The 24,743-nt window shown below is 36.9% G+C and overlaps 1 protein-coding gene across 1 annotated transcript in view; it reads left to right on the forward strand.

The window, feature by feature from the left end:
* Positions 1 to 24,743, forward strand: part of DNAH11 (dynein axonemal heavy chain 11) — a 162,381-nt gene that overhangs the window by 18,103 nt on the left and 119,535 nt on the right. The window contains 24 exon segments of the mRNA XM_075041966.1: positions 968 to 1,007; positions 1,009 to 1,113; positions 1,189 to 1,227; positions 1,229 to 1,339; positions 2,141 to 2,333; positions 4,059 to 4,119; positions 4,884 to 5,163; positions 5,165 to 5,276; positions 5,919 to 6,169; positions 6,264 to 6,433; positions 6,831 to 7,053; positions 8,454 to 8,553; positions 9,251 to 9,297; positions 10,457 to 10,516; positions 10,518 to 10,541; positions 11,913 to 12,071; positions 13,576 to 13,698; positions 13,972 to 14,094; positions 14,505 to 14,768; positions 17,257 to 17,394; positions 19,005 to 19,154; positions 20,283 to 20,516; positions 22,768 to 22,902; positions 23,957 to 24,117. Of these exon segments, the coding sequence (XP_074898067.1) occupies positions 968 to 1,007; positions 1,009 to 1,113; positions 1,189 to 1,227; positions 1,229 to 1,339; positions 2,141 to 2,333; positions 4,059 to 4,119; positions 4,884 to 5,163; positions 5,165 to 5,276; positions 5,919 to 6,169; positions 6,264 to 6,433; positions 6,831 to 7,053; positions 8,454 to 8,553; positions 9,251 to 9,297; positions 10,457 to 10,516; positions 10,518 to 10,541; positions 11,913 to 12,071; positions 13,576 to 13,698; positions 13,972 to 14,094; positions 14,505 to 14,768; positions 17,257 to 17,394; positions 19,005 to 19,154; positions 20,283 to 20,516; positions 22,768 to 22,902; positions 23,957 to 24,117 (3,303 nt within the window).

Below are 24,743 nucleotides of genomic sequence, written 5' to 3' on the forward strand. Positions count from 1 at the left end.
GAAAAATTCTTCCAGGGAGGGTTAGAAAAACATCTCTTGGAAATTGCATAGGTACAGCAGACCTTGTCATGGGGGAGGAACACAGACTAATTACTCCTGAAGTCTCTTTTAGACATACATTTCTGTGACACTGTATACACCGCACTCAAACTGTGTCGAAGTATTGCAAATTAGTTGTGGTAAGCAGAAGGCAGTAATAATTAATACTTAAATACAAATTTTGAGGAAATGTATTTTCCTCGGGGTGTCACTTTTGGCATTGTTAGCAGTTAAATGAGTATCTTCCATTTCTTGCTGGCATTTACCCTGTTTCTTTCCAAACTTATTTTCTCACTGAATTCAGGTAATGCATACTGCATTAAATGTACTCTTTCAAAGGCAGGTAACTTGTCTTAACTTTAAACATAGTGAAGAGAATGGAAGATGCCTTATCCTCAGAGAAGTCACTTCTGCTTGCCTCTTATTTGGTAATTTTTTACAATCATAGGCTTTTGTTTGTTTGTTTGTTTTTCAGAAAAAAAAACCATTAACATGCAATTAAGACTTTGAATTTGTGTGAGACACTGGAGGAAGATGCTAGTGACTTATGAAGGAGAATATATCTGGAAAAAGGGGAGAAAACACACAAGTTAGAAACATACAGGGTAGGATTTAGAAAGCATTTAGTGTGGGGGGTGTATGCCTGGATCTGGATTCCTAGTTCTGTACTTTCTAGGATTTAAGCTAACCTACCATTCTTTAGCATTCTAGAATTCATCTGTTTAGCACAATTTAAGAGTATATTTGGAAATATGTAGTCTCTTTATCAGCACATGGCATGTACCAATAGTATAGCTTGGTACAGTTCCAGCCCTTGTACTTCAGAAACATTTTGGATGAGATTTCAGGTTGAGAATGGTATTACAGAAAGAGAACTCTAAAGCTTACTTTGCTGTTTTGTTTTCTTTTTTTTTTCTCTTTATTTTCTTTTTAAGCTTTTAACTATCTTTGGAAGCCTTCTAAAAAAACCCTGTCATCATGGAGGTATTTAGCCCAAATTACAACATTTTATAGGAAATGTTTGATGAAGAACTGGATAACTGCAGATGTATACATGATGAACACATTAAAAAGGTATGCCACAATGCGAAAATAAAAGATTGTGTTCTTGTTGGTTCATAATGACTTTATTTCTGTTCTAATAAACAGGCAGAAGGAGGGAATTAAATAATTTTAAAAAATATGCCAGCTATTTTAGGAAACCTTATTAGGAAACCTTAAATGGTCTAAAGAACTGAAGGAAGGAATACAGACGTTTTGGTCCCACTTCCTGAGTCTGCCTCACCCGTAAGTGTTCATAGTCACTGATTTAATAGAAAGTTAACAGCTTTTAAATAAGGCATTGCTAATCACTGAACAAGCGTGATCTGCATGATATGATCTCTTACCCAACTGGACTTATATATCCATGTTGCACATGTGTACAGTTCAAGTTTTGTGGTATATTCTGGAAAATTTTTGTTTCTGCATTGAAGTGTACTTGGTAGTACTCTCAGAGCTGCTTTTTAAGAACTGTAAGAGATTTCCTTGAGGATTTTTTGGATTAGTCAATAACTAACAAAACTAGGAATTTCACTGCTTTAGGACAACACTAACATATCCCATTTAAACAGTATTATTGTTCTATGGTGACAACACTTTCAGAGATATCTATGTGGGACCTAGTCATCCAAGTTATTTGAAAATTGTGCCCTGTCTCTCCCTCCTTTCCTGATCCTTTAGCAAACGTGCTTTTAGGTGGCAGCACAAAGGATGGAAAGCTCCTGTAGGAGAATTAGACCCACCTGAATTAAACTGAGTAACAACCATTCCAACTGTTGACCACTGTAAAAGCTATTAAGATACAATGGGGACATATCCTCCTTTTTTCCCAGAATTTTATTGTTCCCAGCATTCTCACTTCTTGCTTTATACATCTTTCCCCCTCTGGTTCAATTCAGTAAGGCTATGGCTAGCTTAAAAATGGCCAGCATACATAGAACTTCATCTAGAAATTAATAATGTGGGAAACTAAAACTTTTCGCCATGATTTTGTTGTGAATTGCTATCATTAAATGAAGAAAGCTGGTTTGGTGTGGATTTTTTCCTTGCAGAGTCTTAGAAAGTCCAGAAGCTTCTTTTTATTTCTCAGAAATATGTTAAGATGTTGAAATTCCTTGACCAATATGAAGATCAGACCTATTGTGTATGGAAAGTTCAGGAGGATGAAATTTGTCAGTTTAATTTAGACCAACTTCTAATTAAGTGTAATCCCAAAAATGGCCTCCTGAGTGTTAATTTTGATGCTAAAGTCTGTATGTATAATTGTGATTAAACCTCTCTCTGATCTTTTTCCTTGACTTCATATTCATAAAATGACAGCAATATTCTAGGGTATAAGTAAATGTTAAATCTTACTCATTTTGTTGTCTTTGTTTTCCAGTTGGGAAATCTAGTTGCCCTATACCTGCTGGAGGGACAATTCTTCCTTTAAACAGTGAAGAAGGTTATTATAGTAGTAAATGGTTTCCCCAGAGACACATGGAGGAATATAATAGAGACAGTTAGCTCTTACCCTGTAAAATGCAGTGGTTCTTTAAGTTATCAAACTTCAAAAAGCCCTTAAGTTCCTACCTTTAAATTGCTGACTACTAATTAAACGGTGTCTCCTGTATACTTTTTTTTATACTCCAGTCATCAAATAGATATTCTAATGCCTTTGTATCTGAGATTAAATGCAAAGTAAACAAAAAGTCATTGTGTTGAGGCTTCTGAAAGGATAAATATAAGTTAAACTGTTTCTTTCCTTCTTCTGGCTAGTGGCTTTATTGAGAGAGGTGAAATATCTCTTATGTTGAACCAACCCAGCATTCCAGATTCTGCTTTTAGCTATGTGTGAGAAAAGGAACAGTTTTGCAAAGGTTCGTCATGGTGGGATACATTAGCCATGTGTGTTTTGGGGTTTGTTTTTCTTCCCGCCCTGCCCTTGCAACTTGCGTGTGTGTACGTGAGCACGTGCATGGCTCTAACTATCCTGTTGTTGGAAGGAAGTATCGCATCTTTGTCTAACAGAATCCCACCCACAGCTTATGCTTCAGCTTGCAGTGCTGGCCACAGCTGAGCGTTAGGGACCGGGGGCAGTACCGGTCTGGATCTTCCAGGCTGTGGGTCCGGTTGCCTTCCCGTAGCTTACCTTCTAGCTGGCAGCCTGTTCTGTTTTGAGACATTCAAGGTCTGCATGGTTTCCCTTTCATAGTCTATAGACCTCCCTCTAATAGCTGTTCTGCCCAGAAAAGTGCATAATCGCGTGTGGAACGTTAGAGGGATTTTATCTTGTGCATGTCTTCCCTGTGAACAGCGTATTGGAAGCCCTGAACTTCTCGTTCAGCTGTACAAGAGACTAATGCAGAGGTAGAATATCCTCTGAAAAAGAGCTGAGAACTATTGATGACCAGCTGAAAGAAGTGGAAGAAATATGCACAGGGCAGGCGACAACCTGCTGAGACTGCATCAAACAAGTGAAAATGTCAGTGTGTGATTTGGGGCAGTTTTCAGCAATCAAAGGACAATGTTGAATCAATCCAGGGAATGACTGAAGGCTTGGATGGAACATGCCCTCTTTTTCAGGAAGGGTAAAAAAGAAGCTCTGTTATACCTGGATGACAAAGGAGAAAGGCTTGCTAAAATATACAAAATGCTGCAAGAAGATAGCTACCAGATCCATCATCTTGTTGAGGTAACAGCCAAGTGAGCTGTATTTTGATGTGGTGATATGGGTGTTAAATATTTGACCATTAATACTTGGTCAGTTGTATGGTTTTGTTCAATTATTTGTGTAATTGCACAAACTCCATAGAAGTTCTTTAAGACTGATGTTTGAAGACAAATAGGGAGAAGAGAGAATAATTCAGGGCAACATTTGAAAAGAACATTAGTGCTTTTAAAAGTTGGTAGTTTAGGAATGACTGGCAAGCTGCAGTCATGATAGTGCTGCTATCTCATGTTTGTAACTCTAAGCTATGTTCCTGTGATCCCCGCAGGTAAAGTAATTTCTGCAGCTGGAGAAATTGTCCTGAAACACTTCCTTGCACTAGATATATTGTGAAAAAATTTTGATTTGAAATGTGAATATTCCTTTCTTATATGTGTAATTAAAAATATACAGCTGATAATTTAATTCACCAGTTTACTTATGAATACTAAATCAAATTATAACATATATAAATATGAACTGTTGTATTACATGACTACAAGTGATATGTCATACAGAGACTGAATCAAAGAACTTAACTTGAATTAAGGTGTGAATGCAGAAGCAGGTTTTTTTTTTTGTCTCTGTGCCCCATTTTTGCTAATATTTTGAGGGACCTGCTTCTGTGTCTACTGCAACAAATTTATGTGTCTGTTATTGACATTAATCTTAGTGTTACTATCTGCAGTACCTTTTAGTTCAGTTTCAGACCTAATTTTATTTGTATCATTGCCTTTATTTATACTATTGATATTTATTTTAAAAGATCAGAAAAAAGGTCTCTTTAACATTTAGTTAAATATAACAAGGGTTGATACTGCAACACAGAACAAACATGCAGAAGTATTCTTACAAAATGTGGCTATTCTGTCAAAGTTGCTGTATTTTATGATAACTTTCTGCCAACCTGTGGCCTTTTCAATGCAGGGATACCTTCACCCTTGCACTGAGCTTAGCTGGTGTAAATGTGATTCCAAGGAGGTTCAGGAGTCTCCTACACTGACCAAAGTGCGGTCCAGGAGTATACTTGATACGAGAGATATTTGAGTGTTGTCTTGTGATATACATCAATTATATAAAATAATACTGAAACAAGGAGGTGTACTGAATGAAGATACACATTAACACAACCATATATTAAAGTACTTTTCAATTGTTTTTTCTTTGCTTATTTAGGGAAATTTAAAGCCCTTAAAACAGATTCCTCCTCAGCCTCTTGGAAGATTTATATACAGTGCATTGATGACATTGTGGTTGATGGTTTATATAACACCAGAATGCATTCCTTAGACTTCTTTTTGGAGAACACAGAAGAAAGTTTGAAGCCAGCTCCACTTTTTCAAACACAAATGATCCTTAATGCCACAGAGATTAACTTTAAACCTTCTCTAGATAAAAGAGGCTGGTGATGGCTTTTATGACCTAATAGATGAGCTCCTGGGTGATGTTTTCCAGATGTCTGCCCAGGTGAAAAGGGTAGCAGCACACCTGGGAACAGAACACTGCCAGGAACAGCCTCTCCTCTTGTGTTTGGAAATAATGAATCCAATTAATTGCAAGTTGCAAGAAGCTTATTTTTACTTGCAAACTCATTTAATAACATCCGTCTTCAAATCCTGAGCCTCATCTGTTCTCTCAGTTACACAGTTTATAGAGGCATAGTCCCATTCATTTCCAAAGGCTTACTCATGTTTTCACCCACTTCTGCAGCTGTGAGCAGCAGAATGAAGTCATCCATTTCATGCTTTACACATAGCTAGTTTAGAGTAGCTGAATATTTGTCTCTTGGTTCCTGTGCTGTGAGCTTCCACCTTGGGTGCCATGTTGAAGTCTGTAAATCTGCACGTAGTGGAAACTTAATCTCTTAGACAAGTAAGGGATTATCCACTAAACTGGTGGTCAAAATTATATATAGTCCATTAAAAGCTCAGCTTTGAATAACTTGCAAAGGATATCTGTTCAGTGTGGTTTTATGTGTTCATATAATGAAAGGTAAACCCAAAATAGAAAGAGCTGAGTGAATTGTAGTTTTTCTTGTTAATAGATCTCTGGGGAAAAGGGGTGGCATTCCAGTCTTTCATCTGTATGTAAATTTAACCATTTGGTATTACTGTCTCACTGAAACAACAAAACTTTTCTTTTGATGCCTAGAATGATATGGACAACATGTTTGATCTGTCTGAAATCAGGCAGGAGATTATGGAGAGACTGGCAAATGTTACCAGCAAAGTGCTGGAGTACAGAATCTCTCTTGCTAGCTATGCATCCCTCTGGCTGGAGGACCGGTCTGAGTTTATGAAGTAATTCCTTCTCTGTGGTCATGGTTCAGCATCCACAAAGATGCCTCTTACTGATGAAGCCTTTCAACAGCCTCCCACTATTAAACTGTTTAAAGAGCAGGCAAGAAAGCAACTAGTCTTAATTGGCTGTTTAGTGGAGGTGGGGATGGGGATTGGAAGAGTATACGCATTTATTTATCTCTCTTCTGCTCTAGATTGACATCTATGAAAATCTTTATGTTCAGATAAGCAACATTGAAGACTCAAAAATTTTTGAAACTTCATTTAAAGCGGATACAAAGCCTTTCAAAATGAGCTTGCTAAACATTATTAAGAAATGAAGCTGGATGTTTAAGGAGTATCTCCTGAGATTTGTCATTATTAGGCAAAATGGAGTGCATGTGTGCATGTTTACATGCACTAAAGGAATTACTATAAGTTTGGGGTCTTTTTGCATGTAATGCTTCAATGATCTAGGTTTGCAGCTTTTGTTTTTATTATTATTTTCTTAGTGGTTTTTGTTTTGTTTTGTTTTCCAGGTATTGTACTTGCATATCCTGTTGGGTTAATTCTCAGTAGCAGCACTTACCATCTCTGGAAATCAGGCCCAGAAAGTCTTAAAATAATACAGTAAAACTGTATTGGTTTTATTTTATTTTATAAATAACTATATTTACTTTGTAAAACAACTTAAGTAGTATCAGTGGGGCTTACTATATGTTTGTTCACTATAGTAAGGAATGTTTGCTCTGTGTGTCATCATACCTGTCTCTCTTTGGTAGTCTAACTGACTTTGAAGAATTTATAAAAGTGGCAGATGCTGGACTCCAAAGAGAGGTGACCAAGGGAAATTATTGTGTGCTGGCAGAAATGACGGGCCATCTCTTGGCTGTGAAGGAGAGGCAGACAACTCCTGATGAACTCTTTGAACCTTTAAAAGAGATGGTTGCACTGTTAGAAAGCTATGGACAGAAGATGTCAAGTGAAGTTTATGTCCAGTCAGAGGTATGGTAGTAAAACTAATATTTCATGTACATATGTGTAGATAGTCCTAAAATAGCAGTATTTGATCTTAGTGATGTAAAATAATTCCATTCTCCTTGTTCTTTCTCAACTGCCAGCAATAAAACCGGGTAGCTTTTCTTATGTTCTTTAAAAGGCTCATTTTGTATGAATGATGGAAAATCAGTTCAAAAAGAGACCTGTACATTTTGTTCTGATGAGGTCCATAGTTATTTTTTGCCTCTTTTTTAAATAACGACCAAATTGTGTCCACATTCATAAGCCTCCTCCCAGAAGCAGAGCCATATAGAAACTCCAGTGAGTGTATTTCCTATGTTGCTTTGCCTGCCTTAACACAGTTACCAGTAGTTTGGGGCTCTGTTCAAATATGGATACAAAAGCTGGGATTTGAGGCCTGTCAGATGATGCTGTCTTTTTCAGACATCCTCAGCCACTTGTTTCTGTATACATTCTGCCCCGCACCCATCCCAGTTATAATTATTTTGTGTGGCAAGTGAGATTTGGGGGAATTATCTGAATTAAGCAAAACTTGGTGGTAAGAATAGGTCAGAAAGCTCTACAGCTGCAGTGGTTCCTATTGACACTAGAAGAAGAGTTTATTAAGCTTTAAGATCAGCATCTGTATATGACAGACCTTTACTTGGTCTGTTCTGGGAGATGCACTAAACTGTAAATAATGTTAAATAGAATTGGGTACAAGTTCAACTAATGTTTTGCATCAGATAATCTAATTAGTTACAATGAAAATTTCTCACCAGTTTCAGTGAGTTTTCCAGTCCACAGTGGAATTTCTGTGTCAATCTGGTCCAAACCAGATTGAGAGGATGACTAGGAAAATAAAGGTAGGATTTTTGATGTGTACCTTAAACTAGTCTTCTAGTTATTCTGAAGTGACTTGGGTTCAGGCTTCTTTTTTTTGTACTTTCTTTTTTTCATCCTGATGGAATGTTTTTTTTTCACATGGCTTACTGAACAGTTTTTCTAGAGATCTTTGGGAGATTTGTAGAGTGAGAAAGCTATTTCCGGGTCAGCTTTATCTGTTTGAAAATGTGTTAAAGCAGCAGGAGTGGAGCTCTCTGTTTTACTGTGTGGAAGATTCCCAACATATTTTTGAATGAAGTTTTATGTGATTATACCGACTTCATTAAGTTCAAGTGGTTTATGATTACTGATGATCTATAAAATTGATTCTTTTACAGTTGACAAAAATTCTAGTAAAAGCTATGATATAGAGTATAGCTTGTGGTTAAATAAATCCTCCACTGTAATTTCTTATTCATAGGCAGGTGTTGGGGTATCCTCACTTGTATCAGTAAATTTTGTATATTATTTCTGCTGTTTGCGATATTTTTCCCTCAAGATAATGTTACCCTGTTAAATAGGAATTCCCTGAAAAACAGAATGCTGTTAAGAGAGCTGTGTCGGTGCAGCATAAAGTAACTTCTCTTCAGGCATCTGAGGTTGCAGTTATTGGAAGAAAATGCACTTTACTTTGATGTATGTTGAATTCTAAGATCGGTCTTTTTTATGTGTTTGGTTTTTTATAAGAACATGATCAGTGACAGGTGCTATTAGCTGTCTTTCATCAGGGGAAGCAGATGGAATTCAGAGAAAGATTTAAAATGGAAGCTCCCTTTGAGTTTGGTGCAGAAAATGCATATGCTCATTTCTAAGGTAATGGGGAATTTCGGAAAAACATATTTGCTTGTAAACTTTCAGTGCTAAATCTAATGATATTTTATTGTAGATATTAAAATATTTGTGGGTTGGGGGTTGTGGGGTGTGTTGTTTGGGTGGGTTTTTTTGTTTTGTTTTTGTTTCTCTTGGTTTTTTGTTTGTTTGCTGGTTTGGTTTTTGGGGGTTGTTTTGTTTTGTTTCAAGAAGCTGGTATAATTCTAGCACCACCAAATCTGGGTTTCTCTTGTTTCTCTTCTAATGCTCATATGCTTACTGATAAAAAAAAAATCTCAGAATACTTGCTCATATTCTTTATTCATGTTCCTTCAAAAAGTCAGTATAATGTGCTCTTGAATACAATAGTGTAAAGTGGACTATTTAATGCATCTGTTAATAAACATCGTGCAGGGATTTTGTTAACATTTGTACAACATTAATAAGTTAAGAGATCTATTATAAGAGTATAAATTAACTGTTTTCTATGCACCTTTTGTTTTTGTAGTTCAAATAGAGTCCTTCATATGCCTTTTGGGTGCTTTCAGAGACAACGTAAATGCAGCTTTTCAACATCTTTGCAGTAATTGCTCTCAGCTTTTCTTACGTTGAATCATATATACAGCATCTATAGATTTCACTGCCAGGTTTAGGTAAGCTCAATATACCCTATAACTGTACTTTGAGTGCTCTTTTCCTCTTCAAGGCAAATCAAGAGCTTGAGATGCTGGAAAAAGAAATGTTACTAATGCAGGAATCTGCAAAACTATTTGAAGTAGCTATTCCAGACTGCAAGCAAATGAAACAATGTTGAAAAGTGCAGTTGATCAAGATGGTTTGGGATATTAGTGTTTATATTAATGTAAGATTTTTTTTTTAATTAATTATAAAGTTGTATAACATTGAAAATATATTCATTTAAATTTGATTCTAGAAGTGTTATATTTTTGATTTTTTTAAAAAAAGTTTAAAATACTGAAGATTTCTATATTCCTTTTGTTTATGAAATTACAGTTGTTACATTTTAGGATACCCACAGTAAAGATATCTCTGTCCTCAAGTTAACTAATTTCAAGATAATCCCAAAGCAAAACAACCTTGTAGTTTCATTTCAAGCTTTTTTAATACCAATAACTTGAATAATTAAAATCATTGAGTAAAAATTCAGAAAGCCAGAAAATTCTACTTCAGAACTAAGGATTGTACATTAGAAGGCTAGATGCAAGAGTCTGGAAAAATCAGTGTACATACCTGTATGGGAAATCAGCCTTGTAACTTTCTGTTTCCCTCAAGAAGTTGTTTTTCATAGGCGAGGTTAAAAAATATATGTACTAGATTTTCTTTCTCTAACTTTGTGCATAGCATTTGTATTGCCAGGAGGGGCTGCAGAGCATTTTCCCCCACATCTCCCAGGTGCACCTGTATGTTGTCAGTGGATATAGGTGTGTGTTTAATAGTGCAAGAAAGCTACGTATGTATGTATACTTATCAGATACTGAAGTATGAAACTCTTTAAATGCTTGGCTTTTGGTTTGGATTTTGAGAAGATGGATTATTTTGTGTGCTTTCTAGGTAGTGTTGGTATAGGGCTGGAAAAAAATAAGGTCCAGGAGCTATTGCTGTGTTATGGGCTTTCCCCTGCATCCATTTATCTGTTATGTAGCAGAAGCTTGTCTTTACCAAATGTTGTTGATGCTTTTATCTGTACTTTCAGAGCAGCACTGATGATTGGACTAAAACCCAGTGGACACAGATTAATGTGGAACAGATGGATGGTGCAGCTCAGAAGGTTTGCCAAGGCAGGTTCCATAGCTGTCTCTTTTTGCAATTTATCTGTCTTGGTGCCACCCGTTCCTCACTCTTCCCGCCCACTTGGATGTTTCAGTGGATTTGTTACTCATGTCCAAACTGAATGTTCTGGAACATGTTTTGTTTGGGGGGCTTTCCTTTAAAACTTTATTCTTCTGGGTGAGTTTCGAGTCCCCGTGGAGGTACATAGTAAAACCGTGCTGTCACTTCTCCGAATTGAGGCAGTATGTGAAATAAAGAGGGTGGGCGTTTATGACAGGGCCCACCAGATGAACATCATTATTTTTAGAGACAGGTGGAATTTGCAGAGGTTTATCTGCTTAGCTCTTAGACATAGCTCCAGAGTGTTGGGCGTTGCAGCAAAGATGCTCACTTTTAAAGGGAGGGCGCTTTCTCCTCTTGAAGTACTTGCAATGTTTTGTTGACAGTTGCCCTGCAGAAGACAATTCCAATGGGTCAAGGGAAGTATGAAGCGAAAATAGCAACAAAGCCCCCCCCCCCGACTATTTGCAGGACACTAGAGAAATAGCTGTGGTTCATAGACAGTATAGTAGTTGAGTATGGAAGGAAGAAAGTCTTGAACCTAATAGGTTTAAAGTTTCTTCTTCTTTACACATTTGTTTCATTCGGGAATAAATAAGTTTAACTGCATGCCTGGTTAGCAGTGCTTTAAGAGAAGAATCAGACTTTACAGCAGATGTCTTGGCTTAAATTGCTGCAAAATTATGGACTCCACCTAGCCAGTTCTGATAGTGAGGGTTGTCATGTTGTGATTGGGGTGGTAAAAGCAAGGAGAGAGTTGAAATAACTGCATTCTCCTTCTGCTTTTTCATCATTCACTGTGGCACATATGCCAGGTCCTGGAACAGAGAAGATGCTGATCACTGCCTGTGAGCTGATCACTTGTGTCATGTTCATCACGCTCCAGTGTGCATACGAGTCTCCCTTTCTCCTCTGAATGGTGCTTTTGAATGTATTGAATTTATGGATGTTTTTATCTGCAGTGAAATAATTAATAAGAAAATTAGACTTAAATCATCAGGGCTGTGGTAAAGTAAATGGCTCTGATCCAGCAGGAATCATACAATCACTGTGAAAATGCAGTGTTAATACAGTTCCATTACTTTAAGTGACATACTGGAAAGTACATTTCCAAAGCCTTTGCTTTATCTGCCACATAAACCAATGACCCCAATAAAATCTTCCCTAGTCTTGAGCTAACTACAACTGTCCCACACATCTGCACATGAAACAAGAAAGGAGAGCTTTCTGACAAACTGCCTAAATTTTTCTTAAAGTTATCAACAAGGTGGTTGTTAATGGCAAGTAATTATTGCAATTATTTTAACCCTATTCCTTAGGAAAGGTGGTCTTTGGATAAAGAAGTTTGTTCCTGGGATGTATATAGTGGCTTGGAGTTAAAGATCAAGAATCTGATGCTGTCACTGAGAGCAATACTGGAGTTGCAAAATCCTGCAATCAGAGACAGACACTGCTACCAGGTCATGAATGTGACAGGAGTAAGTATTCAGCCAAAGAGACCCTGGTGATGGTCTTTCACACTCTGCACATAGACGCAGCAGTACTGTCAGGCATATGGTAGAGCCACTGCTGCCAACTATTCAACGTATAAGTGGAGCAGAGATTTAAGTTTCAGACAGAGGCATCTCATGGGTTGAGAAGTGAATTTGTGGTTTCTGCTCAGACAAAAGGACCCAATTCTCTGGAGGCAGACCTGGTTTGCTAAAAATTAGAGGGTTCTTCCATACCTGGCTGTCTCCCTGCTGAGCCTGAAAATAGCAGTAAGCTTGAAAGAGTCTGTCTGGTTTGGGACAAGGGAATACTTCGCAGTGAAAATTTCTATTAAATATTTATAAGGAAACAAAGCAATGTGGCTAGAAACTTTCCTGGCTAGCAAAAGAGAATGTTTCTTAATAGTGAAGAGAGGAAATAATAGGCAGAGGGAAATGGTAGGTAAGGAAATGCAGGCCACCTGAAATATCAGCCTACTGGTACATTTTTTAAGAATTAGTGTATAAGGAGATTGTTGGACCTGACAGTATATTTAAAAAAAAAAAAAAGGGGGGGGGGGGGGCGGGGAGAGAGACAGGGGTGCCAGAATGGGGAGAGATGTATATGTTTTACCCAACTGTTGACAATATAACTGGAAAACCAAAGAAGTTTGTATGAACCAAAAAAAAAAGTGATTTCAATTTCTCAAAAAGAATCCTAGTGGTTTTGGTTCCTAGGGTATAACATGGACCAGTTGTTAGTTTTCAAAATTTGAATAAAATTATTGTAACCACTTTGGGAAAAAAAAAAAAGTTGTTCAATTTTCAATCACTTTTTTAAAATGAAGAAAACTGGAAGGCTGAAAGAAAAACACAGAAGAGCATGAGCATAACACAGTGGTTCTGTTCCCATATGCCAAGCATTTTTCAGATACAGTTTTATTAAAAGGACATTTTAAAATTATTTTTAATGCAGAAAGCTCCTAAATGGGCCTAGCACAACATTTTTGTGATTTTTTTCCTAACAAAAAAATAAAATAAAGTTTGACTGTAGTCTTTTCAAAGCCTTGATTAAAATTTAAAAGGTTTTTTTTTTATTGATATCTTACAAAGCAGTAACAAAATATGGCAAATACCTCCACCACCCCCAAGATTTCTAATGTGCAAATACTGTGTCTGTAGCTTACATCAGCTTCAATGGCAGCTGTGCAAATAAACTTGGCTTTTAGTGTTATGACATACAGTATGTCACAGTACAAGAACGTGCAGACTATCACTTGACAGACTGTTTCAAAACAAAAATATACAGTAACAGCTTCAAGAAAGATTTCATCTAGGCTGATTAGGTTCAAAGTTTGGTGCAAGTCTGAAAGTGTATCTAGTATTTAGAGTGCATATAACTTATTTCATTGTTTTTTACTTGGACTCCATTTGAATACTTTGTTATATGCTTATGTCTGATTTTTCTTATTCATATACTCATTTTGCTCTCTGCTGCCTCTTTGCTTTATAGGTCAGGCTTTTAGTAGCAGAAGATACTACCCCGACAGACCTTCTGGGACTCCAGCTTCATAAAGCAGAAGATGAAGTCCAAAGTATGAGTGACAATGCTGTGAAGGAGCTGGGTACTGAAAAGGTGAGAGATGCCCATTTTTTCCTTCTGTTTTTGCAGAATAGTATGTAACAAGCTACTTGATTGAGTTTTGTTTCAAGAAATTAATGATAGAATTGAATAGTTTCATGTGACTTACCTAGGGAGAAAAATTCACAGCCTAGTGAAACTAACTTCTTGTCTGTGGTGTCATTTACCACCACTCTGAATTAAATATAATTTAATTAAAATTCTCAACTCAAAATATGAAATGTAATATGCATAGGCAGATGTTATTACTACTCTTCTTATTCCCAGATTTTGGCAGAAATCAGCCAAACGTGGGCTGCCATGGAATTTTCTTATGAAGAACATCACAGGAACAGAGCTCCTTTATTAAAGTCAGATGAACAGCTGCTTGAAACTTTAGATAACAATCAAGTAAGGATTTAATAATAAAAAAACTATTAGTATATTAATATTATTCACTCCCTTGATAGACTTGGTCAGTTAAAACAATTCTCCTGAATCTTTATTGCAGAGAGTTATGTTTTCTCCAGATGTTAGTCCTGGAAAATTATATGTATGCTATGTAACTATATATATTCTAAAAAAATTCCTGTCTCCACGTAGGAGTTAAAAAAAAAAATCTAAGAAGATATAAGCTTAGAAAGCTGTAATTTTTTTAAGTCATTTAATAATATGCTGTCCATTTGCTGTGTTTAAAGATGTCTTCTGTTACCATATACAATAAGTTACAGGAGAATTTGTTAAAGTTTTATTAGCCCTAGTTCCTCTGTTTGATAAATTATTTTGATTAGTACAGTTTTTTACGTGTTTTGTTTTTCTAGGTTCAGCTGCAAATGATTCTGAAAAGGAAATATGTGGCATATTTCACTGAACAAGTGAAAGGTTAGCAAAATAAACTAAACATAGCAGATTCTGTCATTTCCATTTGGATGGAAGTTCAACTCACGTGGTCTCACCCAGAAATTATTTTCACTGGCTCTGAAGATATCGGAAGCCAGCTTCCAGAAGATGCAAACAGATTTGATGAAATCAACAGAGACTTGAAAGTTAGTAGAGTTAATGTTTCATGTCCATTTATAACTTGTATTTTAATTATTTAAGGTAGGTAATTTAATAGATATTATTTTTAAAAATAAAAATACCATATTGACAGTTTAGTTTGAGTACTTCTTTGATAGGCTTGTTTCTAACCCACTGAATTAACATTATTACAAGAGTCTCAGACTTACTTGGGAGAATATCAGAGGTAGATTTTGCATTCTTTATTATTAAAAATCAAAGTAATTATTGCCTTGTTTTCCTTTCACGTGGACCGGCAGCTGCTGATTGACACATTGTCACAAACTGCAATTTGTGACAAAGTTCTGCAGGTCATTCCTTCACATGACTTTAATATTTTCTCTTATTTACTCTTTGTTAGCTTTTTAACCCCTGGAGTCACACAGAGATACGACACTTCTGAGTTACAGAAATCCCTTCTGCCAAACTCCGTATCATTTAGGACAATGACAGTTGAAATACAAGTTAACCGTCTATTATTTATTATTGGCCAAAGGTAATTACAGCAGTTAACCTAAACATTTGAACTTACACAAAATATTGTGTCTTAATTGTTCATTCTGTCCAAGAAAGGTCACTGAACCCTCACTTAGTAAAGAGAATAACTTGTGTGTTATCAATATACCTATAATTCAATCCACATATGCCAGGGAAAGTTCTCATTATGTACATTTCTGAAAAGCTAGGATATGATAATGATTTATAGGGAGGTTCTACATTTAAAATTTCAAATAAATTTCTAGTTGTTTAAATTGCAGATTTAAACAATGTGGGCAGCAGCATGTCTAACTATATGCCAAAAAAAAAAAAAATCTATATTCACAACTTCGTACAAGTTGACAACCCTGTTAAGAACAATGAAACTATTCATGGCATTCAACATGTATAAGTTTCTTCATGGTGCATGTTGAAAAAGGTATTGGGCTTGCACGCATATGCAGAATTGTTGTACAAGTTAATGCTGCTGTTACGATCTGTCATTTTTATTTTGTTACACGAGACCTGATAGTATAGTCGGTGGTATTTGCTTTCCTCTGGTGCAGTTCTCTCTGTTCTTTTTACATTTCCTTCATGTTCAGTCTAAACACTGTCAAAATACATTTTTGTAGATTTTTTTTCTTTTGCTGTTTAAGAAAAAGAACCTAAAACAAGCTGATGAGGTGCCTTCTTCCAGCTCTTTTCCCCAGTACTTTTCTTGTCCCAGTATAGTAAAAGGTATGAAGTAGAAAAAAAATCTGAGGGGAATTCTACGTGTTGCAATAACTTCCTCACACTTCTGTACAGCAGTTGGTGACTGACAGAGCAAATACAAAAATTGTGATGGATGCTACAAGCCAAAGGTGTACGAAAATTTTGAAGTTTTGCAGCACAGTAAAATTTCCAGCATGATTAACAATTGTTCTGAAGTGTAATTCTGGAACAGTCAGGAAATGAGAGCTGTCAGGTCACATTTGCTTTTTGTACAGGTGTGAGATGATCTGATAATATTTTTGTCATTTGTTTCTATTTGACATACTGGATTTTTACTGCTTTTTATATGATCAATTACATTTGAGGCATTGGTTCATTATTTATGGATTGCATGACATAAAAATCGTCAAAAGTCTTAAAAATATGGTCGGTTTGGATCAAATTCTTTTTCTCCCCATCCACAACCTGGCAGCTGGGAGTCTTTCTTTCACACTTCCAGCACAAGATAGTGGATTGTCTACAGCAAAGGTCCTCCTTCAGCCCACTTAAACGTATGCCTTCAACTTGCCACTGATGTTCACTCTTCCTACCTGTAGAGGCAGTGACGTTTGGAGTCACAGCCTGTTTCTCCGTGCAGGAAAAAGTTGTAAAAGGAAGTCACAAAGAAACAAACAAAAACCCCAAACACAAACCTGTTTTTTGAGACGTCACTTCTGTTATGAGAGATACCAAGCTAATAGCTAAAGTGCATCAGTCACACATAAATAAATGTGTGGTTTTCCTCTCCAGATGATAGGCATGTAATTGAGTATTTAGATTCTTAATACTTCTTGTGTCAATAGCAACATGTGTGTTCATGTTTGTTATCCTTCATACATAAAATGTGTGCATCTCAAGAAAAGTGGTTATTTTTCACTCCACACACACTTTTTTTTATTATTATTTATCTGCAAATAACTGCCCTGTCAAGTAAGAAATTTTGTTCTTGTCCCTTACTTGCTAAGGCTGGACTCTTTGGAAGGTTGAGGGGGAGTTTCCCCTTAGCCAAACTTATCTTTTCAGGGACTTTTCTGTCACCTTTCCATTCTCTTGGGTTCCTTGGTCTGAATGAGTAAAAAGAGCATGTTCCCTTTTGGTTTCTGGAAAGGAAACATATAAGGTTTGCCACCTTATCTGCTCCTTACAGCTGTATTCATTGTTATTATTTTAAATTAGAAGTGGATTGTATTGTTCTGTTTTACTCTTTGGTCCGATTTCCTCCTTAACTGGGAGGGAATTCTTGGCTTTAGGGTGATTAAAAGCACGTATCGTTAAAATCTTTGTCTTATTTTCAGACTTTCTCTTTGTGAAAAAGCTCTGGCTTTATTTTTAGAAACCAAGCACATAGTTTTTCCACGCTTCTATTTTGTTTCTTCAGCAGACTTGCTAGACATTCATTCAAAAGCAACACAGCCAAAACAGGTGAACCTCCTTGCATCTTATTGTACTCCATTTTGTCTACAGAAAGGCAAGTTTTCCAGCTAACCATGTGAGGAGATAGTATTGTAGAACTGCACCTTTGTTTCTGAGTGTTAATTTACTTTACAAATACGATCACTTTGTGTAAGGACGGTAGTAAACATTTTCCCCCTAGCTAGGGCAAGTACAAGGTGTTCAGCAAGGAAAGCTGAAACCATCATTCTGAGGAGAAGCGTTACAAATCTTGTGCTGTCTCTTGCTGGAAATTTAGCCATGTGCAATTTGCATTTATTTGGATTTTTGGTTTGTAGGTTTGCAGGAATTGAAAATGGAAAAGGTCAATGAGATCATCAAATCTATTCTCCTTCTAGCACGGATTGATCTAATTTCAGGCATGCTATGCATAGTAATGATAAGTAAGACTGAAAGATCTATGGTCTCTGTTAGGCTGTTACTGACTGAGCTGCTGACCATTGTACAAGGAATGTTTTTTGTAGCTATCCTTCTGTTTTCCTACCTTGAACAATAATCTGCTAGGTTTTGTGATGCTTTGAGACCAATTTATATAAAAGCACAGGCACTTTGATGTATTTCAGAAGCTTTGTACTATGTTATCTATGTGCCAGATGATACTCCTGGCCTCAGTCACTATCCAGCTGTGGCCATTAATTCTTTGAGTGCTAGTTATTGGTGTGTCTCAGGTAAAGCCTTTTCAGATGCAATGTGACATGTAACAGAAGAACTGATGCTTTCCAAGAGGATGAAGGGCATGTGAGGCTTGAACACTGAGCCTTTTCAAACATGGTGACAGAGTCTCATAGCTTCTGTATGTAACTAAGTCTCTGTGACTTGTTTCATTCACTCATTGCTCTGCACCATATATAAGAAAAACAACTAAATAAATCTTCTGTTCTAGTTACCAGGCATAGAGCATGCTTTTGTGTAGACAGTGATCTTCAAACTCCATGGTCCTTGGAGAGGTGCATAATTATACAAGACATTTAGACCTGAATCAACAATTTGTGAAATATGCACTAGCCATAATTAATAATTTCAAGACCTCTCAGTTTTATATTGAGCCACCTTTGTCCTTCAGATTCTTCTGATGTCTGACAATAATGTAATTAACCGCAGATTTTCCCATAAAAACCTCCTGTGTAGTGATCATGTTACAGACAATCAGATAGCATTACCTTGTCAGTCTGTGCCACCAGGGAAGTACTATTCTTATTTGTTCAGTTGGCATAAGTGTTCTAATACTATGGAAAAAAATGTTTTTAATTTTTGTAATTGTCTTTAAAACTTAAGAATGAAATGTTGATCAATCACCTGGTCATTCAGTGCATCTTACTTGCTAAGATCAATTGAAGCACTATGTGCTGAAGGCATTAGAATAAGAAACACAATTGTAAGATAAGTGCAAGGACTTCATGTTTTCCAGTTAGTTGCTAAGAAATGTTAAATTTTGCTGAACCACAAAATCTTATTGTGTAGAGCAAAATTTAGGATGGTAGTCATCCCATCCACTCTAATAGAAATATGCATTAAAGTAGTGTGATTGACACAAATCTAAGGTAAATGGTTTCCTTATGTCTGGTACTTTTTGGGTGCAGGTGGCCCATTATCTTACCAAACTTTTGGACAATATTGCTGATCTTACATTTCAAGAGAATATAGAGGAATCTGTAAATACTGCCCTTGGGATGTTCAGCAGAGAAAAGGAGTATGTTCCGTTCTATGAAGGGTGTGGATGCAGTGGTCAGGTGTGTTGAGTTATGTGAAATTTCCTTTACAGAACTTGCCCTCTATGGGATATAGATTAAATAGACACTTTCAATGGCATGAAATGCTGCTTTAAAAAAAGTAAATCTAGAAAAAAATAAAAAAACCCTTACAAGTATTTTTTCCAAATTCTAAAATATTTTGTGGCCCAAAACTGTGTAATAAACTAATAATTTAACAAATTGTCTAGGTGCCCCTTGTAAGTTTTGGGTTTTTTTTTAAGAATAGAGAGCTAAGTGTTTAGGAGCAATGAAAAAAGAAAAAAAAGAAGTTCTAAAAGCCACAGAATCGATGAAGCCTGTGGTTGAATGTTGCATTTCTCATACTTTCTCTCTTCTTCTGCCTTTTTATTTCATGTTCCATTATACTTTCAGATCCCCTCCTCTCTTATCCTTTAGCACACACCTCTCCAGACCTCCAGCTCTCTCCTGTGTCCCCTATCAGCTGAACAGGGTTTTATCTGGTTTTGAGCCTCATATTTGCTAATTGGCCAGCCAGTATGTGTGCTAACTGAGTAGTGGTAGGTCAGAAAGAACAGATCAGCAGCTTCTGAGACAATAACTTATTGTTCTCAGAACAGTGCTGAATGGATAAGCATTCACATTGCATAAAATCAATGTTACGTGTGGTTCTAATGATTGATTGTCTCAGCAGGGAGGCCCCAGACTGAATGGACGAATATATGCAGCTTGCCTCTTAGAGACAGTTTCTCCAAGATCAGCTCCGTTTGAGTGCATAGAGACATAGGAAAGACTGTATTGTCTGTGTTTACTTTGTGTCTGTGACCAGAAAAACTTCAGACTTTCATATCTGGAGCTCTAAGACAGTATGCCTGTGTTCAAGTCAAGTGGATATGTAAAACAAAACAATGTCTGGTATCTCAGTAATTGGGAAGGGCTCCGGTGAGCTAAACCCTACTGAAGAGACAGTGGGAGAGAGAAAATGGAACAAAAAACTCCCCACTCTCATTTCAAATTTGCAAAGAATGTTGATGTAAAGAAAATCCTTTATCAAGATTGAGATAAGCTTCCTATACTGGTAGTATAAAATGTACCATTTATGTTACATGCATAAATGTATGCATGTTTGGGGAGGGGGTTCTTCAAAAGGTAGAGTCTTGGTGGCAACACCGTGAGGAAACACTACACAAAACAGTGCACCTCTACATCATGGAGGCAATACTGGCCTATGAAGAGAAGCAGAGAGAACAGTGGGGATTTGACTATGCAGCCCAGGTTGCACTTACTGGTTCACAAATCTGGTGGGTTTCAGATGTTGAAATGGCATTCAGTAGGCTGGAAGAGGGCTTGGCGTCAGCCCTGAAGGATTGCCACTAGAAGCAAGTGTGAACATCATCTTTTTGTTTAATGCAGTGAAAAAATAAGTACAGTGTGAAAATGGTCTCTTAAAAAGAGAGGAGTGGCATATCTAGTAATTTCAGTCCTGTAGTAAATAAACTGCTGTTAACACCTACAGAAAAAAGAAATGCACCTTTTGCTTCCATTTCTGTTATCTCATGGGCTTTGTTATCATGTCTTAATTACTGCGGTTTCTGTAGGATTATTCTGAACCGAGATGAAAGATAAAAGCAAAGATACTGCTGAACATCAACCATGCTGGTGTGACAAGAACCAAGTATGCAACCAGTACGTATACAAATACTAAACACGTGTGTGTGTAAAGAAGTCAAACCTGTTGGGTTTATCTGTGTCAAACCAAACAGTTTACTTACAATATTATTAGTTTTAGTCCCCCTTCAGAAGGGTACCTTCTGCAGTTTGACTTTTTTGGTTTGCCCTTGTTTACCTCCAGCCTATTTTGAATGTTTTTGTCCTGGTGCAAGTATTTCTTCTCTCTGTGAAAATTTTAAGTAGTTTTGGTTTTCTTTTCCAACCTAGAAAATCTGCCAAAGGGAATATGAAATAGGAAAGAGGCTTTTAAGGGGGAGGAAATCTGATAGAGATGTCTAAAATTATTCCTGTAATAGAGAAGGTGGATAAAGATTAATCTTTCTTTGCTGTTTCTCGTAATACAAGAGCTAATAGGCACTACCTGAAGCTATTAGGTAGCAGACTTTAAACAAAAGAAATACTTTCACACAGTGTACAGTTTAAAATATGGAATCTTTGGCTACAGAATGACAGAAGTATATGAAAAGGTCAAGTGAAGGGTTAGCCAAATTTCAGTCATGGCTGTTAAATATAATGATAAAATAGGTAGTGTAGTTTTGGGAGTTTGGCTTTGTTGTCTTGGTTCTTTTTTGTTTAGTAAATTCTGGCTGCTGTGTCTGTGGCAAATTATGGCATATGTTCCCAGGATATCCTTCTCCTGCACTTGTTTTTTATGTTCCCTTTGTTTTTTTTTTAATCAGTCTCTGCTAGTTTCTGTGAAAGGCAGAGACAGATCCACGAGGAACCTCTATGTGATCCAGGCAGGCAATGTTTCTGTGGTCACTTTGCAAGTAGAGCAGCGAGCACTGTCTCATGCTGTTGCTGCTTCCCGGGCCTGTGGTGGGGGCTTTGGAATGGTTCTGCTGTAAAAAGAGTGGACTAGGAAAGATCTTCTGAACCTCTCTGCAGATGGTAGCTCACTGCCATAAAGAAGTGGAGCTTTGGGTGTGTTTAAAGGAAGATGCCAGAAATATTTCAGGATGCTAGACAATTTCATTCACAATGTTACTATCGATATCTCCTTTATAATATGACAGAAAAAACAGGGAGCCCTGTGAAATTACCTTCTGGTTTTATTTTTGTAAGCATTTTCAAAATCTGTTAGGGCTTTAGACTGTGATCCTCAAACAATTTGCTTGCATGGATTTACCTTCTGGGCCTTTAACTGTGTCTCAGTAAAAATACCACCAATAGGTGTTTCTGTATTATTTTTATATAATATACAAAAAGTGTAGCATTTAAGGTCTCACTAATTCACTGTCCATTTTAAACCAGAACTTTAATATGTGTACAAGCACGGTTCTGTCTCACACCAGCTAGCAAATAAGTTATATTCTTTCTAATAAGATTACATTTGCCTCCTTAGAATTACATGCAGTAGCTGTGTATGGGGTTTTTTGCCTATTAATATGAAACCTGAAAAATTCCATTGCATCTTTCACTATGTAACTCTGTATAATCAGTCATGTCATATTTTGTGATCTTCCTTTCATTGCTTTGCCTGTTTTTAAAACATCACTGATCTTGCCTAAAGTCTATTTTCAAACAGTTTGCCAATAAATGTTCTCATGCAATTAGTACAATTTTTGTGGAGTCTGGTGCATATCTCTGTGGAGATTGTAACCACAAAATTTAAAATTCAGCTTCATGCACATCTTCTTACCTATCCATTCCTCCTACTCAGCCTAGCTGACCATCTTCAGTATTTATGCTCATTGGGATTGTCATTGTTTTGGAGGTGGTTCAAATGTCTGTTCAAACCAGGGTTTCTTCATCTCATGTTTAATATCAGCAAATTTGTACCTACCAGCCAGGTTTTGTGGTGATTGATTTAATGATGTAGGCAGAACTAATTTCTTTTAGCAGTAATGGTAGATGGTACTGGGATCCATCTGGTCTCAGAGAGTTGCCTAAATCTTCTAAGGTCACGCAGCTAAATGCTTTTATTACCATGCTGCTTGAAGAACTTTTTTCGGGTGATCAGTAGAAAATCACAATGACCATTTGCACCATAGATGTTCATGCTAGAGATGTTGTAGCAAGCCTTGTAGCTCAGAAAGTATGTATTTGGATCGGCTATATTTTACAAGTGCAGTTTTAGTGGTTTTGACAGGAATTGGTAGTACTTAAGCCAAGTTTGGGTCTGGATCTGCATGAGGGCACCAGGATGGTGGAGGTGGAGTAGCTATAATCATGAAGACAGCCTGTCTCAGACCTGTGTACTGTGCCTGCATTTTTACAGCCTACTGCCTTCTGAATTCAAAATTTTCCTGAATAGAAGTCATGTGTCAACTTTTAGCCTACTTCTGGGAACCGTTCAAACTGTCAGCAGGTTTTCTGTGAGCAGCAAGATATTTCCTTTAAACTTCAGATCACAAAACTGGGTGCAGACAATCCTTGGGCGATTTGAGTGTTTTTTCCAAATGTCTTTGGTTATTCTGCTTTTAGTTATTCCCTCTTCCATTGTTCAGGGTGTGTTTTGCTCTCCTTTTAGGGGCACACATGTGCATCTCTAGAGCAAGGCACTCCTCTGGTGACTCTTCATAAGTGCATGCAATTACAATTTGAGCGTTAAGTTAAACCAAGGTGCTTGTCCTATGTTTAACTTTGTTCAGGTAGAACTAAGGTGGCTGACCCATGCTGCTGGTTTGAATGCACGAAACGTTTCACTGGATGGGTATTGAAATAGGAAAGAATTCTCATTTTCTTTCTGACCTCCTGAGCCTCAGAAATAAAATGGGTTTCTAAGATGGCATTAAGACAAGAAGAAACAAAGTTTGAGGAGTAAAATGAAATTCCTTCTGGTCAAAGCAATGTCTGCTCCCATGCACAGACTGCATTGTTTGTAAGGAAAGGTCTTGGCTTAATAAGTGGCAATGTGTTCTGATGTAATAGCTCTATTAAAAAGATCTTATATTACACTTGCATCTGTATAAAAGCACAAATGCCTCAAGGTGCATCTAATCCTTTATAAATGGTTGTAGTGGTTATTCATAAATGGCTAGGAATGATGTGTGACACCTACTGATGACAGCTGTAGCTTTGTGATGGGTCTCATTTCTTTCATCTGAAGAGCTCCTACGTGGCATAATGGCTCTGCAATGGCTTTTTAGATCACCAGTTCCTGAGCTTTTGCTTGGCTGTCACAGCTACACCATAGATGAGATGACGCCCAGAAACACGGTTTTGCCAACATTTGCGATGCTCAGTTTCAGTACTTTTATGAGTACTTGGGAAATACCCCTTGGCTAGTTATTACACCTTTGACTGACAGGTAATGACTGTTACTAATAACAGTGTCTGCTTTACCTGTTTCACTGAATAAAAAGTTAAATATTTCTTAGAAGTTCAGTGTTCTTTCATACCTCATATGTATTTTATAAGGTTATTAAGACACAATATCTTTGAGCATGTGTGTGCATGTAGGTGTGCATACTTAAGTAATAGTATGATTTTAATGTCCATTACTTTTAAAATAACTGAAATATTTATCACATAACTTAATGTATATATTTAGTGTCTAGTCTGAAGAAGAATATAAGTGGATTCATACCAAGGTTAATCAGGCATTTTCAGCAAAAGAATATTTGTGTGTGTGTTTAAAGTCCAAACCAGTACCTTTTTTTTCACACCGTATACAATGAAGCTTTTTTTCTGGACATGTTTTGGCTCCAGAATGGAATTTCTTGTCAAAATTTGTGATCTGGAAAGATGGATCCAGCAAGCTTGGCTGGCTTAGTGCTTATGACCCTCAGTTGGGGGACAATTCTGGGGCTCAAGTCTTTGAAATAGGCAGAGCAGCAACTACAGCCTCCTGTTTCCTGTCCTGTGTGACCACTGATAGGATATTCCTTCCTGCTAAAAAATGTTGATGTGGTTGGTTTTCATATCTAAAATAAG

Source organism: Buteo buteo, chromosome 2, assembly GCF_964188355.1.
Source record: "Buteo buteo chromosome 2, bButBut1.hap1.1, whole genome shotgun sequence".
Lineage (NCBI taxonomy): Eukaryota > Metazoa > Chordata > Aves > Accipitriformes > Accipitridae > Buteo > Buteo buteo.